Genomic DNA, 16,927 nt, shown 5'->3' on the forward strand with positions numbered 1-16,927 from the left:
AATTTTTTAGCCTAGTGAAAAAGCTTCTCACAAGCTTGCGTTTCTGATCTCCTGTGTTTGAATGAATACAAATGTAAGTCAATGGAATGAATAGTGTTGCCTGACCTTCCCTTGACTCTCGTGTTTATAACCATATTTAACTTTTGAGGTGGACCACCTCTTAGTGCCCTAACAACTAGCCAGAACACATTGGGAACTACAAAAAAATCATTCATACTAAAAAGTCACAAGAGCCCTTGTAGACTTAGAAAGGCTACCACATATACATATCAGTTAGTTTACATGACTGTAGAGTGTCTCATTTGCCATTTTAGACTTTAGTTCTCTTGATATACCCAAGCAAGACCATGAGTTCTTGCATTTGGGACAGTGCTATTTTTCCTACAAGTTGTTGTCGTTTGTCTTAAAAACAGTATGGTAGCAGCATCAAATCAGCAGCCACAGTCTAGATTTTTAAGTGCTATATGTAAATTTTTTACTCTTTTGAAGTATAAAAATAATATGTTTGCAGATATTTAAGAAACATGCTAATTGAACCTTCTTGTTCATCTGAAAAACAATGCCAGAAAGTCAATATTCTGCTTTGGAAATGTGACTTACATGCCAGAATGTCTGTCTTTTGTTTTGGTCATTTAACCAGCCTATGCCAGTTTAGCCAATTATATTTAAGCACCCCGGGTGGTCTTTGTGGAAACCATGTATTTGATTCATTCAGTCCGAAAGGCACTCAAAGTATGTATCTGCGGCCGAAATGCATCCTCCGGTGGACAGTAGCAGACTCTAAAATGAGACGCAGATTCAGAGTTCCACTTGAAGTGGTTACTCATTAGCAAATAATATAAATATTACAAACATAAACAATAGTACACTTACTGCACTCCAACAAAATGGTAAGGTTTATAATCTAATTAATACATATTAAACCTCTTTAACATTATTAAATGTACATGCTGAATAATTGATATGTGTTGGCTTGCACTGAAGTTCCATTTCAAATGGTTTATTTTATTTTCAAGATCTGCTGTTGCTTTTAGTAGTTACCTTTTAATATTGAAAATATTCCTACTATCGCATGCCATTGCTTTTATATAGAACACAGTTTAAATCAGCCTTTAGGTTCGACAGTCAGGCACACTGCTGTTGGTGTCGTCAATCTGGCAACCTGTACTTGCATTTGTGTTGAACCAGGTGTGCAATACTTACAGTGTGCAGACTTACATACTGCACCTTTAAATGTTTCTTTTTCCGATTCAGACTGGAACCAGCCATCCCATGTGCAGGAAACCCAGCAGGTCCAGCGTATCATCTCTCGCTGTAGCTGTCGCATGTACTACATCGGGTACAGCCACGACATTGACCCTGAACTGGCCACCTCCATCAAACCTCCAGAGATCCGTGACCAGCATGAGAAGGAGGATCTTTTGAAGAAACAAGCTGGTATGTGACCTCAAGCGAAACAGGAACTGACCTGGTGGTTGTCGTGTCATTTTTAAATTATTGTTTTGTTCCGGTTACATAGGTGCAGTCGACACCTTTACCCTTATCCACAATGACTTGGAGATTTCCACCAATCCTGTGCAGTACTCCATGATCTTGGACATCGTTAATAACCTGCTGCTCCATGTGGAACCCAGACGCAAGGTTTGAACCGTATATTGATGTTCTGGAAACCATCTTTTAAATAATAAGCTCTTTGCTGATATACATGATCTTGTGCTTTGTTTAGGAGCACAGTGAGAGGAAGCAACGTGTGCGTTTTCAGCTGGAGATCTCTAGCAACCCTGAGGAACAGCGTAGCAGTATTTTGCACCTTCAGGAAGCTGTACGCCAGCATTTGGCTCAGATACGTTGCCTGGAGAAGCAGATTTACTCCAACATGAGGGTAGGTGCACATTTACATCCTAGTGTGTTCAGATTATCTAAACCCTGAGTTTTCCCACTCAAAGCTCTACAACTTCTTTATATTCGGTGTGAACTGGGAGACTTTTATTTCAGAATGTTGATGTATTTCCAACTGAAATGGAATATTGAGGTGGGGCCGGGGCTTTCTTTTGCACGTCATTCCCTTATAGCAAACTAACGGTTAAGAATATTGATAAACAGTTGCTATGGAAGCCCTCAAGTTGACGTCAACAGAGAAACACTGAAGCAAATGATCAAACTTTTTTATTATCAATATTTTATTCCAATTATGAAACATGCATGCGTATAAAAATATATACATGTAGATGCCATGAAACCGTCCACATGTACAAAAATGTTTTTATTGTATATAATATTTGCTAGAAATAAGAAATACTGTATTTGATAGGAATATCAACTTTTAAGCTTGTCCAGCAACATTGCCGCAATATTGGTCCAACTTCGAATAGTCATATGCGCCGTTAAGTCTGGCAGTTGTACCTTCCAACAAGGCAATCTCTCTAAAGTATGATATCCAGGTAAAAGTTGGGGGGAGTGCATGGTTTAATGGATGGTTCAGTCTTTTTAGCAGCAGTGCTAGCAGCTGATAAGGTCCTTTTTTTGGAGTCATCTAATAAAAGAAAAGATAGGGAATCACGAGGTATGTCTACATGTAGAAAATCCGAAATAGTAGAGCATACATATTTCCAAAAAAGAACCGCCACTTTTATCTTAAATACTGGGGGTGAAGTAGGCCCTGTTGATACATTTACAGTGCATCCAGAAAGTATTCATTGCGCTTCACGTTTTTTATGTTACAGCCTTACTCCATAATTGATTCATTTCATTTCATTATTCATTTATTTCCTCAATTCTACACACAATACCCTATAATGTGACAACGTGAAAAAAGATTTTTTGAAATTGTTGCAAATTTATTAAAAATAAAAAATAACAGCCTTTGTCATGAAGCTCTAAATTGAGCTCAGGCACATTCTGTTGCCACTGATTGTTCTTGAGATGTTTCACCAGCTAAGCTGGAGTTCACCTGTGATAAATTCAGTTGATTGGACATGATTTGAAAAGGGATACACCTGTCTATATAAGGTCCCAGGGTTGATAGTGAATGTCAAAGCACAAACCAAGCATGAAGACCCAGGATTGTCTCGAGGCAGAAAGCTGGGGAAGGTTACAGAAAAATTTCTGCTGCTCTGAAAGTTCCAACGAGCACAGTGGCCTCCATCATCCGTAAGTGGAAGATGTTTGGACCCACCAGGACTCTTCCTAGAGCTGGCCGGCCATCTAAGCTGAGTGATTGGGGGAGAATGGCCTTAGTCAGGGAGGTGATCAATAACCCGATGGTCACTCTGTCTGAGCTCCACCGTTCTTCTGTGGAGAGAGAAGAACCTTACAGAAGGATAACCATCTGTGCAGCAATCCACCAATCAGGCCTGTATGGTGGAATGGCCAGATAGAAGCCACTCCCTGCCTAGAATTTGCCAAAAGGCATCTGAAGGACTCTCAGACCATAAGAAACAAAATTCTCTGGTCTGATGAGACTAAAATTAAACTCTTTGGAGTGAATGCCAGGTGTTACTTTTGGAGAAAACCAGGCACCGCTCATCACCAGGCTAATACCATCTCTACAGTGAAGCATGGTGGTGTCAGCATCATGCTGTGGGGATGTTTTTCAGCAGCAGGAACTGGAAGACTAGTCAGGATAGAGGAAAGATGAATGCAGCAATGTACAGAGACATCCTGAATGAAAACCTGCTTCAGAATGCTCTTGGCCTCAGACTGGGGCAACGATTCATCTTCCAACAGGACAATGACCCAAAGCACACTGCCAAAATATCAAGGAAGTGGCTTCACAACAACTTGTGAATGTCCTTGAGTGGCCCAGCCAGAGCCCAGACCTAAATTCTAATGAACATCTCTGGAGAGATCTGATAATGGCTGTACACCGTCTCTTCCCATCCAACCTGATAGAGCTTGAGAGGTACTGCAAAGAGGAATGGGCAAAAATTTCCAAAGACTGGTGTTCCAAGCTTGTGGCATTATATTCAAAAAGACTTGTGGCTGTAATTGCTGCCAAAGGTGCATCAACAAAGTATTGAGCAAAGGCTGTGAATACTTCAGTACATGTTTTCAGGTTTTTTATTTTGAATAAATTTGCAACAATTTAAAAAAAATCTTTATTCACATTGCCATTATGGGGTATTGTGTGTAGAATTTTGAGGAAATAAATGAATTTGATAAATTTTGGAATAAGACTGTAACATATAAAAAGATGTGGAAAAAGTGAACCGCTGTGAATACTTTCCGGAAGCACTGTATAATGAATCATCTGATGTGCAAGATTCAAATGACCAGACTTTGAAGATTAACAAAACATATTCAGTGGATTAACTTGCACACATTAATTGTTTGCCTTAAGAATAACAATGTGAGCTAGCTAATGTTGTAAATGTTGATTTCACACAGACTTTAAAAGTGCCTTGTTCCTTTTATTTGACTCCTTACAGTCCCAGTCAGAGGAGTTCAGAGGAGACGAGCTGTCAGAAATCAACCTTCGCCTGCAGAATCAGCTCAACCAAGAGAAGACAGACATGCAGATGAAGAGCGAAGAGCTTAACATCCTCATCCGGTTGGTCACCAGCAAAATTCTTACAGTTAGCAAAATGTTTAGATGTATTAAAGTTATTTGCCTCTTTTCAGTTGTTTTAAGGACTTCCAGCTGCAAAGGGCAAACAAACTGGAGCTGCGCAAACCCCCAGAAGATGTTAGCGTTGCTCGTCGCACTGAGATCTACTTTGCTCAGGCCCGCTGGTGCCTTACAGAAGAAGATGGACAGCTGGGTATAGCTGAGCTCGAGCTGCAGAGGTTTATGTACAGCAAGGTGAGTCTGAAGTTTCTTCGCTAATCTTTGGTAAAATGTTAACTACAGTGTATGTGACCATGCGTCTCTTCCACAGCTGAATAAGTCTGATGATACAGCAGAGCATCTCCTGGAATTGGGCTGGTTCACAATGAATAACCTGCTTCCCAATGCTGCGTACAAGGTACATCAGCTTAATGATTCACACTGGTTGTACAGGAATCGCATGCGTTAGTTCAGATGTGCTGTTATTTATTTATAATTTCTGGAAGTGTCACTTTTACAACAATTATTGTCCAACGCAAAAATGATATTCACAATGTTTGTGAGGGTTATGAAACCATCCAAACTCAAAAACCATAAGAAATGTGACTAAAGGCAGGTGTACATGATGTGATTTTGATTTTCGAATGATCTCGTAGTTGTTTTTATTATTATTAATAATTTTTGGCATATGGCTTTGACTCATACTGTCTGGGAGAAACTTATGAGCTAAGCTGAGTGACTTACGAGTTTACATTAATTTTTAAACATGTAAAAACTGAAGTGTGTGCAGTTGACTGAGCCGATCTGTCAATCGTTCTGAAGTTGACCAATCAGGATGATAAACTCACTGTACAGTAAGAGCTAAACATACCTGTCAACCCTCCTGTTTTTACTGTGATTCTCCTGTAGTTTACAATTCTATCCCACTATCATCCCGTAAAAGTATTTTCCCATATTTCTCCTGTATTTTCAATCTTTCTATGAAGGGTGGCTATAAACATTAAGACCCAATTCCAATTCTATTTTTGTACCCCTACCCATTCCCCTTGGCCCTTGAAACAGAGTGTGAAGGGGAAAGGCTTTAAAATCTACCTCTAAGAAATGGGACAGCACTACAGCACCTGCACACGTCATCATATGTCATCGCGATCTCTTGCTTCATATGAGATCAGACGATGGCGACTGCTGTAGTTATTCCAGTTGCTTTATTTTTTGGTTTTTATCTAAAGGAAATCACTGAAGGCAACAATATAATGTTATCATAATGATATAATGTGGCAATAAGTGTAACTGTAACTTGTAACTGTACTGTGCTTTTACACAGTGGCCATGTTCATCAATGTAAACACACGAAACAACATAAACAAATTACTGTAAAAAGCTCATTCCCAGCTACTAGACTTTTCTGACAGGGTATTCGAGTGTCATCGAGTGACAGTATGTTGTGGGACTGCTATACAGGAGTTATTAATATGGATTATAGATAGCGAAATTTAGTGTTTTTATTTTAGCGTTTTTGTTTTTTGAAACCTTGACAGTAAAACATGAACGGCATAATGAAGACATTAAAACATGTGCTTGTTTGTTGTAAAATTCGTAATAATGACAAAAAAAATAATAATAATTTGTGCATCTCTTTACTTCCATGTGCAGCCATTATGCCGTTGTAGATGGTGTATTCTGGGAAATTTTTGTACCCTTTGGTTTCGAATGTGGTCCTGAAAAATCTCCGTTTGAAGGGGTATCTAGCCCTTCCCCATAGCCAAATGCCTTCAAGCTAAATAGAATAGAGTGGGGGAAGGGCTAAGGAGTAGAATTGGAATTGGGCCTAAAGAGCCTATTCTCCCTATACTCAACCCATTCTGCCGAACCACCAGGGGACGCCCCTTGCTCTTAAATGTGAATATGTTTTGTGCTTTCATTTTATTTAGGCATGAAAACACTTTGAAATAAATATAAAAATGGTTGTACATACGATTTCAAGCGTAGCGAAAGGGTTTTGGGACACTCTGGGTTTTGGGTTCGTGTTTGAACAGACATATACACATAATAATATTAATAAAAATAAACATGGCGATCTTTCTTTTAAACACAACAAATTTTGTCTTAAATAAGCCTAAAAAGTTAGGAAAGCAATCCTCTTATTTTTTAAAGTGACATTTCTGGTATTTAATGTGATCAAACAAAAAATTATAATGAGAGATTCATTCGCTGCTCTTTAATCAGAATGTTTAAGTTATACAGTGAAGGAAGGGTAATAAGTTTTGATAACTTGATTCAATATTAATATTCCTAATTTTCACATCCCAATGTTGACAGGTATGGAGCTGTATAATGTGTCATAAAATCATGTTGTATATCACTGTCTGTGAATGATTTTCACATAAACATTCTGGTGACGTGTGTGGACAGATGATCTTCCGACCATCAGAATTTCCACCATGTATGCCCTCCTTTAATCAACCTAATTACACAGAACTTCCAACTAGTCATTCAGACAACCTGTTGCACATGTCAGTTTTCTGTTAATCTGATGACTCTGCTTCGTTTCCCCTGTGCAGCATGTAAGGGTATGTATGGAGTGGGTAACGTCCTGTTTCGTAGTTGCCACATTCGTCCTCATCAAGACATTCTCAGAGAGTTTTTTTGTGTTTCTGTTTTGACAAAAATCACCTCCACTTTTACTTTTTAATTTGTTTTTACAGGCATTGCATTCCACTTTGACTTTTTTTTTTTTCGTCTCTTTTTTTTTGTATGGGTTTGACCAGCAGAATATTCAACCATGTCCATGTTTTCTGTGTTCCATGTTTACTTCAGTCAGGCGTGTGTGTGTAATTTAGCTAATGTTGTGTGTTGTAGGTGGTTCTGCGTCCTCAGAGTCCCTGCCAATCAGGACGTCAGCTCGCTCTCCGCATCTTCAGTAAGGTCCGCCCCCCAGTGGGAGGGATCTCCGTCAAAGAGCACTTTGAGGTCACTATAATGGAATCCCAGTCTTGATCAATTAGAAAACAGCAGTTATGGTATGGTTATTTAATCAATGTATTTATGCTGTAGGTAAATGTGGTACCGCTCACCATTCAGCTCATGTACCAATTCTTCAAGAGGATGATGGGATTTTTCTTCCCTGGAAGAAATGTGGAAGAAGAAGAAGTTGGGGATGAGGAAGACAAGTTCAGATTGGTTACTACAGGTTTGTCGACATTGTTCCTTTTTTTTTTGTAAATATGAGGTAATCACCCTCCACGACAGGGACATTCAGCTATCAAATCATTTATTATAATTCAAGAAAAAATCAGATCATCTCAGGAAAACTGGATTTGGTCCATTTGTGCATCATTGCACGTTGTGTATCATTTGTTTGGTCCCACTTTATATTTAGTGGCCTTAATATGTATACACTTACCAGCCACTTTATTAGGTACACCTTACTAGTACCGGATTGGACGCACTTTTGCCTTCAGAACTGCCTTAATCGTTCGTGGTATAGATTTAACAAGGTACTGGAAATATTCCTCAGAGATTTTGGTCCATATTGTCATGATAGCATCACACAGTTGCTGCAGATTTGTCAGCTGCACATCCATGATGTGAATCTCCCATTCCTCCACATCCCAAAGGTACTGGTGATCAGATCTGGTGACTTTGGAGGCCATTTGAGTACAGTGAACTCATTGTCATGTTCAAGAAACCAGTCTGAGATGATTCATGCTTTATGCATGGCGCGTTATCCTGCTGGAAGTAGCCATCAGAGGATGGGTACACTGTGGTCATAAAAGGATGGATGTGTTGAGCAACAATACTCAGGTAGGCTGTGTCATTGACACGATGCTCAATTGGTACTAATGGGCCCAAAGTGTGCCAAGAAAATATCCACCACACCATTACACCACCACCACCAGCCTGAACCATTGATACAAGGCAGGACGGATCCATGCTTCCTTGTTGTTGGCACCAAATTCTGACCCTACCATCCAAATGTCGCTGCAGAAATTGAGACTCATCAGACCAGGCAACGTTTGATGTCCAATTTTGGTGAGTCTGTGTGAATTGTAGCCTCAGTTTCCGGTTTTTAGCTGACAGGAGTGGCACACGGTGTGGTCTTCTGCTGCTGTAGCCCATCTGCCTCAAGGTTTGACGTGTTGTGCTTTCAGAGATGCTCTTCTGCATACAGCACCTCTGTTGTAACGAGTGGTTATTTGAGTTACTGTTGCCTTTCTATCAGCTTGAACCAGCCTGGCCATTTTCCTCTGACCTCTGGCATCAACAACGCATTTGTGCCCACAGAACTGCCACTCAATGGATATTTTCTCTTTTTCTGACCATTCTCTGTAATCCCTAGAAATGTTAGTGCGTGAAAATCCCAGTAGATCAGCAGTTTCTGAAATACTCAGACCTGCCCGTCTGGCACTAACAAACATGCCACGTTCAAAGTCACTTAAATCACCTTTCTTCCCCATTCTGATTCTCAGTTTGAACAAATCGTCTTGACCATGTCTACATGCTGAAATGCATTGAGTTGCTGCCATGTGATTGGCTGATTAGAAATTTGCGTTAACAAGCAGTTGGATATGTGTACCTAACAAAGTGACCAGTGAGTGTATGTCTTTACAATGTACTTATGATTGATTAAATACATGCTTGTAATTACATCTGTAATTAATTTGTGTAATTAGTATTACATCTTTAATTACACTGTTGACCATCACTTAGACCTTAAACCTACCCATAGCACCAAACCTGTCCCTAACCTTACCCGTTTCCCACCTCAAGAGCACCAGAAGTGTTCTGCAATACATTATGAACACAGCAAGTACATTGTATTTATAGTTTGTGTAAGTCCATAGTAGTTAAGGACACTTGATATAAAAGTGGGACCCATTTTTTGCTTTCTTATGTTGCTGTTTTAACCACTCTTTGCTCCTGCGCTAATGACATCAGTAGTGCTGCCCATTCTGATCAATATCAGTTTACATTGATTTCTTTTTCCATCTCTTTTACCCTCCACCCCTGTTCTCCAGCGAGAGTATTAGGTTTCTCTCTGCTGATGTTTTGTCACACTGATAGCCTATCCTTGGCTATTAAAAGCTTGTAGTTTGTTTGTCATTGAAGGGTTGTATGTCTGGTATTGATTCAGGGTGACTTTCATGAACATTGTGGGGCAAATGGAATGGGACTATTGTAAAAAAAAATTGCAGGAGATCAACCAAAGCATGTATAAAGACACTTTTCACATTCTATTTTTGAGACCAGACATGACCAAACTGTTATACTAGATGCCGAATTGGTCACCTAAGGTCGGCTTATTTGTATTTGGTAAAGAATGATGCACTACCAATGTGTAAGCCTGTCTCACCATAAAACATACCTTAATAATAATAATAATAATAATAATAATAATAATATTTCCGTACATTTATATAGCACTTTTTTGGGTATTAAAAGCGCTTTACACATTTTGGGTGGAATCTCCTCATCCACCACCAGTTTGCAGCATCCACCTGGATGACATGACAGCAGCCATATTGCACCAGACCGTACGCCACACACCGGCTTATTGTTGGAGAGGAGAGATTTAATGTTTCATCCGAAAGATGCTGCTCACTGACAGTATATTGCCTTCTTCACTATAATGGGGCATTAGGACTCACACAGACCATAGGGTGAGCGTCCTAGACTTACACGCAAGATTTACAAACTGAGACACTTTGATGGTTGTTTTAAAAAAATGTATTCCCAGGAAGAATTTTAGGTTGCTTATCAAAAACTGAATTGAAATATCATATCTAATGCTCTGAATTAGGGTTGGGTCTATAGACAATGCCATTGTCCATCGTTGATGGCCAATACACATCACGATCCTCTGCCCCACCCAAGTCGCAGCAGCAACCCTCTTGCAAAAAACACACACTAAGGCCCTGTTTACACTAATACGTCTTAGTTTTAAAATGGTATTTTAGGACAAAAAACGATCCACATCCACACTGGTGTTTTACCTAACATTTCTGAAAAGATCTCTATCCACACTATATCCCTAAAAACGCAGATTACGTGACCACAAACTCACACTCTGTCATGAGCTGCAGCGTATGCGCGCATCTGAGCTCCAGGCAGTCAGTGGGTGCTTTGAGCACAAAAACCCGGAGAGCGGTGCACGTCGGACAGTTTATCAAGGATGTACTGCTGGATCATGTCTCATTATAGCTGTTAACTGTGATATTTAATTAATCTTGTCTCTGTCTAACGACTCTTCAGTCTTTTGAATCGATCAGGTAACGTGTCACAGCATCAGTACACTATAATCTTTCGTTTTCACGCTTGTACTTAGTTTTAGTGAAAACCTCAGATACTGTTGGTTGGTTACTGTTGATTGTGCACCTTTTAGCAACCAAGTTTGCTGACACCATTATAACGACACATTTATCACTCTGCCTATTCATGCCAGAGTCCTGCGGAAAAAGTGATTGATAGGTGGTAATTTGTGTGTAACGTATCTTTGTTTATTTATGATTTGGTTATGGATAATACAAAGACCATGCGGGTCAGGTTGTTGAAACGGTATACTGAAAATAATAAATTCGATATGTATTAATGAATTATTCATAAATACTTCATTCACCGCCGCCTACAACGACAATGCCGTCATCCACTGCAATGTTTCAGATTAGACATCGTACAATACCAAATTGATCGACATCGCCCAACTCTACTTTGAATGTCATTTTTAATCATTTTTATTTATATTTATTTATTTATTTATTTAATTTGCATCATTTCTTATTGAAATGTGAAGTTCTTGTTGAAGTTTTTATTATTTAATATGTTTTATCGATATTGATTTTGATATGAATTAGCCATAAGTTCCTGATGTGGCAATAAATAAACAAACTTTGTGGTTTTTCTTGACTCCCAGGTGTGGTAAAACCCAGGCAGCTCTCTGAAGACTCCATAGCAGGACTTGGACCTGGGAAAGGGGTCACACAAGGGTTAAATCGCACCGCTGGAGTCAGGAGGTCTTTTCGCAAACCACCTGAGGTGTATTTTTTATCTTTTTTATATCCTTGAGAGAAGGTTTTTATTCATTGCAGATTTTGTTTTGTGATCTGATCTGTGATTAATATATTGTTCTCAGGAGGAATGTACATTAGTAATAAACTGATTGTGACCAAGTTATCCAATACCTCCATCCGTTTCAGCATCCCGTTGATGACATTGACAAGATGAAAGAGAGAGCAGCCATGAACAATTCTTTCATTTACATCAAGATTCCTCAGGTTCCACTCTGTGTCAGTTACAAGGTTGGTACTGTATATACATAAACAGCTGTGGAAAATAAGAGAGGACTTAAAAATTCACGGTTTCTCAGGTTATACTGAATTTATTAGATATGGGTTTGAGTAAAATGCTAATATTTGCTTTATTTTATGATGGTCTGGTAACATTTCTTTCAGATTTTAAATAAAAATATTGTCATTGAAAATCAGAGTTATTCCACCAAATATTGATTTCTTAACTCTACTGAAGTTAAAGCGTTGGTATTGTGTTGTTTAAAAATGAATAGAAACACATCTGAAAGCATGTCATCTTTGTCATTTGTTTTTTATGCAAAAGCTATAAATGACAACACTTTTATTTACAATTTAGAAGACATCGCTTGAGTAGATTACAGAATAAGACAAATTATGTTTTCCTCAGAAACATAACTACAAATTATGAATTCAGTCTTTCAGCAATTATTTCTCCAGTTGGTCGTGTCACGTAATCCTTTAGAAATCAGTTAACAGCTGTTTAATGTTTTTGGCGACACCAGGATATATATTTTTTTCTTTGAGTCCTTTTTTTAAACAGACAGTTTCTCATTAATTATTTGATATTGTCTTGACATCTTTTTAGACATAAATGTCCTTTTAAACTATCCTAGAATATAGGTACTTTTTTCAACTATATTAAAAATACAGCTGAATATCACTCAGTATTTATGCATTTGCCCTGAAATGAAAAAAGGTTTAACCAAATAGCCATAAAAATTGTAAATATAATAAGTAATATTCAATAATGTGTGTGTATATCATGGCTTTCAAATTACAATACTTAAAAAATAATGTGTATAGTTAAGTACATTGTTGATCAGTCAGTTAACATGAGGGAGTATTTTATATACTGGTTTGATAAAAAAATATTTGCAAATTGAACACTATTTCATAGATCTGACTTTATAAACAACTAAAAGTCATTTTACCTTCCCAGCAAAACCATTTAAAAGTCACGGAGTTAATACTCAATTTATTACAGGCTGTAGTGAAGTGTGACTGCATTTCTCTTGTGGTGTATGTATAGGGAGAGAAGAGCAGTGTCGACTGGAAGGATCTGAATCTGGTTCTGCCCTGTTTGGAGTATCACAACAACACTTGGACCTGGCTGGACTTCGCTATGGCTGTGAAGAGAGACAGTCGGAAAGCTCTAGTTGCACAGGTAATCACTAGACCCCAAATTAGCCATTAAAGGAGCTCAATGTATAAATCTGAATCTAGTGACTGTTAAAAATCCTGCAACTTATTGCTTTTTATAGCTTATTGTCCTTTATTTACAGTGTGTCATAGGGCTTAGCGATATGTCAAAAATCTCATAAATCTCATATCCTGATGATAAATAATATACATCACGATATATTCAATGAATTAATAGTTTATATATATATATATATATATATATATATATATATATATATATATATATATATATATATATATATATATATATATATATATATATATATATACGTGTACGTGTATACATACGTATATATATATATATATATATATATATATATATATATATATATATATATATATATATATATATATATATATATATATATATATATATACATGTATATATATATATATATATATATATATATACATGTATATACATATACGTATGTATACATATACATACATATATATATATATATATATATATATATATATATATATATATATATATATATATATATATACTATGTTTTTTACATTTTAAAGTATTTACTCAGAGATTTCCTTTTTCATAAATGTTTGTTTTTTTACACTTTATTAAGATCTTCAGAGAAAACGCTTGATTTGAAAATGTAGAAATATATATTAAATATTAATAAAATATCAAATATTTCTCAAAAACCTATGATTATAGGTCTAACATAAAATTCATTATACACTACCTGACAAAAGTCTTGTCGTCGGTCCCAGTTGTAAGAGCATCACATAATAACCTGACTTCTAGTTGATCATTTGGAAAAGTGGCAGAAGGTACTTTTTTTCCGTCCAATCATCTGTTGAACTGCATCCCAATCATCACAAATACTCCAGAAGACCCATTGGAACCCACATGGACCCAAGATTCTCACAGAAATCAGTCAAGTTTGGTGAAGGAAAAATCATGGTTTTGGGGTTACATTTAGTACGGGTTACATTGCATTAACAGCATGTGGTATCAAGACATTTGTGCTGCCCATTACATTATAAACCACAGGAGAGGGCAAATTCTTCAGCAGAATAGCGCTCCTTTTCATACTTCAAAATCCACATCAAAGTTCCTGAAAGAAAAGACGGTCAAGGTGCTCCAGGATTGGCCAGCCCAGTCACCAGACATGAACATTATTGAGCATGTCTGGGGTAAGATGGAGGAGGCATTGAAGATAAATCCAAAGAATCTTGATGAACTCTGGGAGTCCTGCAAAAATGCTTCTGATACCAAAATTTGCTCTTTCTAAAACTTGGATAGGTGACAAGGTAGTGTGTATAACATCGTACTTTTAAGATTGCAAATTTCTCACAATATCTGTTTACATCCTCGTAGTGGCATGTATTATTACGCTCATATAATTGATTAAAATGTATTTCCATAGACGATGCATTTTGTGACACCACAAATAAAACGATAGAGCACAATATGAAATTATAAACTTTTTATTTTGTCAATACGTTGTATATGGTCATACTTCACAGCCTTCAGATCGCTTACCCTTACACTTCTTTGTCAAACTGCATAGATGATAAAGGAGAAGCTGCGGTTGAAACCAGCCTCGGGCTCAGAGTCTCGAGGGAAAGCCACGGACGGAAAAACAGACAGCAGCCTCCAGCAGCAGGTGGAGGACGAGAAGGCCAGGCTTCTGATCGGCTTCAGCACGGCGGACAAGAGCTCCAGCAAAAAGAGCATCTTCAGTCGCCGCAAGTGAAACAGTTCGTGAGAGAAGAGGTGGACTGTGATGAATAAATCAAGTCCAGAATCCCTCTCCGCTTCACCAGGGGTGCCTTTAGACGTCCGCGCTGGATGTGGACATGAAAACCAGCACCGGATGAGATGGAGTCATTCTACAGTCTATCGTCAGGGCTGTACATTTAACGTTTGGTTTTATGTACTGCTGTTGTGTGAGTCATTTCTATATATTGGAGGATAACGTCCTTGTGGCTCCAGACGGTGTCCCACAATTCAATGGTTCATCTGTATTTTGTGTTCGATGTATTGTGACGCCTCTCCTGCTGGATCGGGAGACATTAGTGTTTGAATCTTGCTTGGAGCTGCAAGAAAAATCTGAAGCGTGCGTGTACTGGAAAACCCATATAGTTCCACTGTATGTGAAGTTATGGAGAATTAATCCACATTTCGGAGGAGAGTTAAATCCTACATGGTAATAGTTAGTTGACCACTGATTTACTGTACTAACTACGTAGTGCAATACAAAAGCGAATAGACCGTGTCGATGGGAAGCGTCTTGTTTTATGCCATTTTTGCGGCCGATCTGATTAATTAATGCTTTGTAATTTTAACACTATGGCACTTTTTACACAAAGGATTTTCTGATATTTTTGTATCTGTGGGTTATTTCTGGTATCGTTTCGATAATGTCTTCAGATGCTGCTGATTTTTTGCTTGTCAGCTTCAAAAGTCAAAGATGTTATTTGAGCTTGAATGTTTAAAAATTGAGCACTATTTGGATTTTCTTTTTCTTCCTGCCCCACTGTATCAGGCAACGGGCCTAGTATTGTTCTTTGTACAAATAATGGGAGGTATTCAATGTCACCAAGCATGCAAATTAATATTTGTCAGTAAAATAAAAAAGCAGGCCCAAATGAGTCCTTCAGAAACTCTTATTTGTTCTTGTTTTATGTATCTTCATACATTTAATTATAGTAGTTTATTTGTGTGTGTATGTTTTTAGTGACATATCAGTACATAAATTTGAATAATAAAATTGACTCACTGGCCACTTTATAAGGTACATCTATCCAACTGCTTGTTAATGCAGGTTTCTAATCAGCCAATTACATGGCAGCAATTCAATGCATTTAGGGATGTAGACATGGTCAAGGCGATCTGCTGCAGTTTAAACTGAGGATAAGAATGGGGAGGAAAGGTGACTTTGAACGTGGCATGGTTGTTGGTGCCAGATGGGCTGGTCTAAGTATTTCAGAAACTGCTGATCTACTGGGATTTTCACACACAACCATCTCTAGGGTTTACAGAGAATGGTCCGAAAAAGAGAAAATGTTCAGTGAGCGGCAGTTCTGTGGGCACAAATGTCTTGATGATGCCAGAGGTAAGAGGAGAATGGCCTGACTGGTTCCAGCTGTCAGAAAGGCAACAGTGACTCAAATAACTACTCGTTACAACAGAGGTGCTGTATGCAGAAGAACATCTCTGAATGCACAACATGTTGAACCTTGAGGCGGATGGGCTACAGCAGAAGACCACACTGGGTGCCACTCCTGTCAGTTAAGAACAGGAAACTGAGGCTACAATTCGCACAGCCTCACCAAAAATGGACAGTAGAAGATTGGAAAAACGTTCAGACGTTCAAATGCTCAGGGTCAGAATTTGGCATCAACCACATGAAAGCATGGATCCATCCTGCCTTGTATCAACGGTTCAGGCTGGTGATGGTGGTGTAATGGTGTGGGAGATATTTCCTTGGCACACTTTGGGCCAATTAGTACCAATTGAGCATTGTGTCAACGCCACAGCCTTCCTGAGTATTGTTGCTGTCCATGTCCATCCCTTTATTACCACAGTGTACCCATCTTCTGATGGCTCCTTCCAGCAGGATAACACGCCATGTCATAAAGCGCGACTCATCTCTGACTGGTTTGAATGAATTAAGTGTACTCAAATGGCCTCTACAGTCACCAGAGCTCAATTCAATGTGCAGCTGACAAATCTGCAGCAACTGTGTGATGCTATCATGTCAATATGGACCAAAATATTTCCATTACCTTGTTGAATCTATGCCACAAAGGTTTGCCACAAAGTCAGTTCTGCGGGTAAAAGGGGTCCAAACTGGTAGTAGTAAGGTGTACCTAATAAAGTGGCAGATGAGTTTAGGTATAA

The 16,927-nt window shown here is 38.2% G+C and overlaps 1 protein-coding gene across 4 annotated transcripts in view; it reads left to right on the forward strand.

Annotated features, from left to right (window-relative positions):
- LOC130241357 (bridge-like lipid transfer protein family member 2) overlaps positions 1 to 15,693 on the forward strand; it is a 51,585-nt gene extending 35,892 nt beyond the window's left edge. For all 4 annotated transcript variants that reach the window (XM_056473068.1, XM_056473070.1, XM_056473069.1 and 1 more), the window contains exons 29-40: positions 1,255 to 1,437; positions 1,520 to 1,641; positions 1,727 to 1,882; positions 4,428 to 4,549; positions 4,621 to 4,801; positions 4,878 to 4,964; positions 7,406 to 7,516; positions 7,601 to 7,736; positions 11,457 to 11,578; positions 11,740 to 11,841; positions 12,881 to 13,015; positions 14,592 to 15,693. In XM_056473068.1, the coding sequence (XP_056329043.1) occupies positions 1,255 to 1,437; positions 1,520 to 1,641; positions 1,727 to 1,882; positions 4,428 to 4,549; positions 4,621 to 4,801; positions 4,878 to 4,964; positions 7,406 to 7,516; positions 7,601 to 7,736; positions 11,457 to 11,578; positions 11,740 to 11,841; positions 12,881 to 13,015; positions 14,592 to 14,777 (1,643 nt within the window). In that variant the 3' untranslated portion in view covers positions 14,778 to 15,693. The remainder of the gene's footprint in view (positions 1 to 1,254; positions 1,438 to 1,519; positions 1,642 to 1,726; positions 1,883 to 4,427; positions 4,550 to 4,620; positions 4,802 to 4,877; positions 4,965 to 7,405; positions 7,517 to 7,600; positions 7,737 to 11,456; positions 11,579 to 11,739; positions 11,842 to 12,880; positions 13,016 to 14,591) is intronic.
- Positions 15,694 to 16,927: the final 1,234 nt, after the last annotated feature.

Source organism: Danio aesculapii, chromosome 15, assembly GCF_903798145.1.
Source record: "Danio aesculapii chromosome 15, fDanAes4.1, whole genome shotgun sequence".
Taxonomy (NCBI): Eukaryota; Metazoa; Chordata; class Actinopteri; order Cypriniformes; family Danionidae; genus Danio; species Danio aesculapii.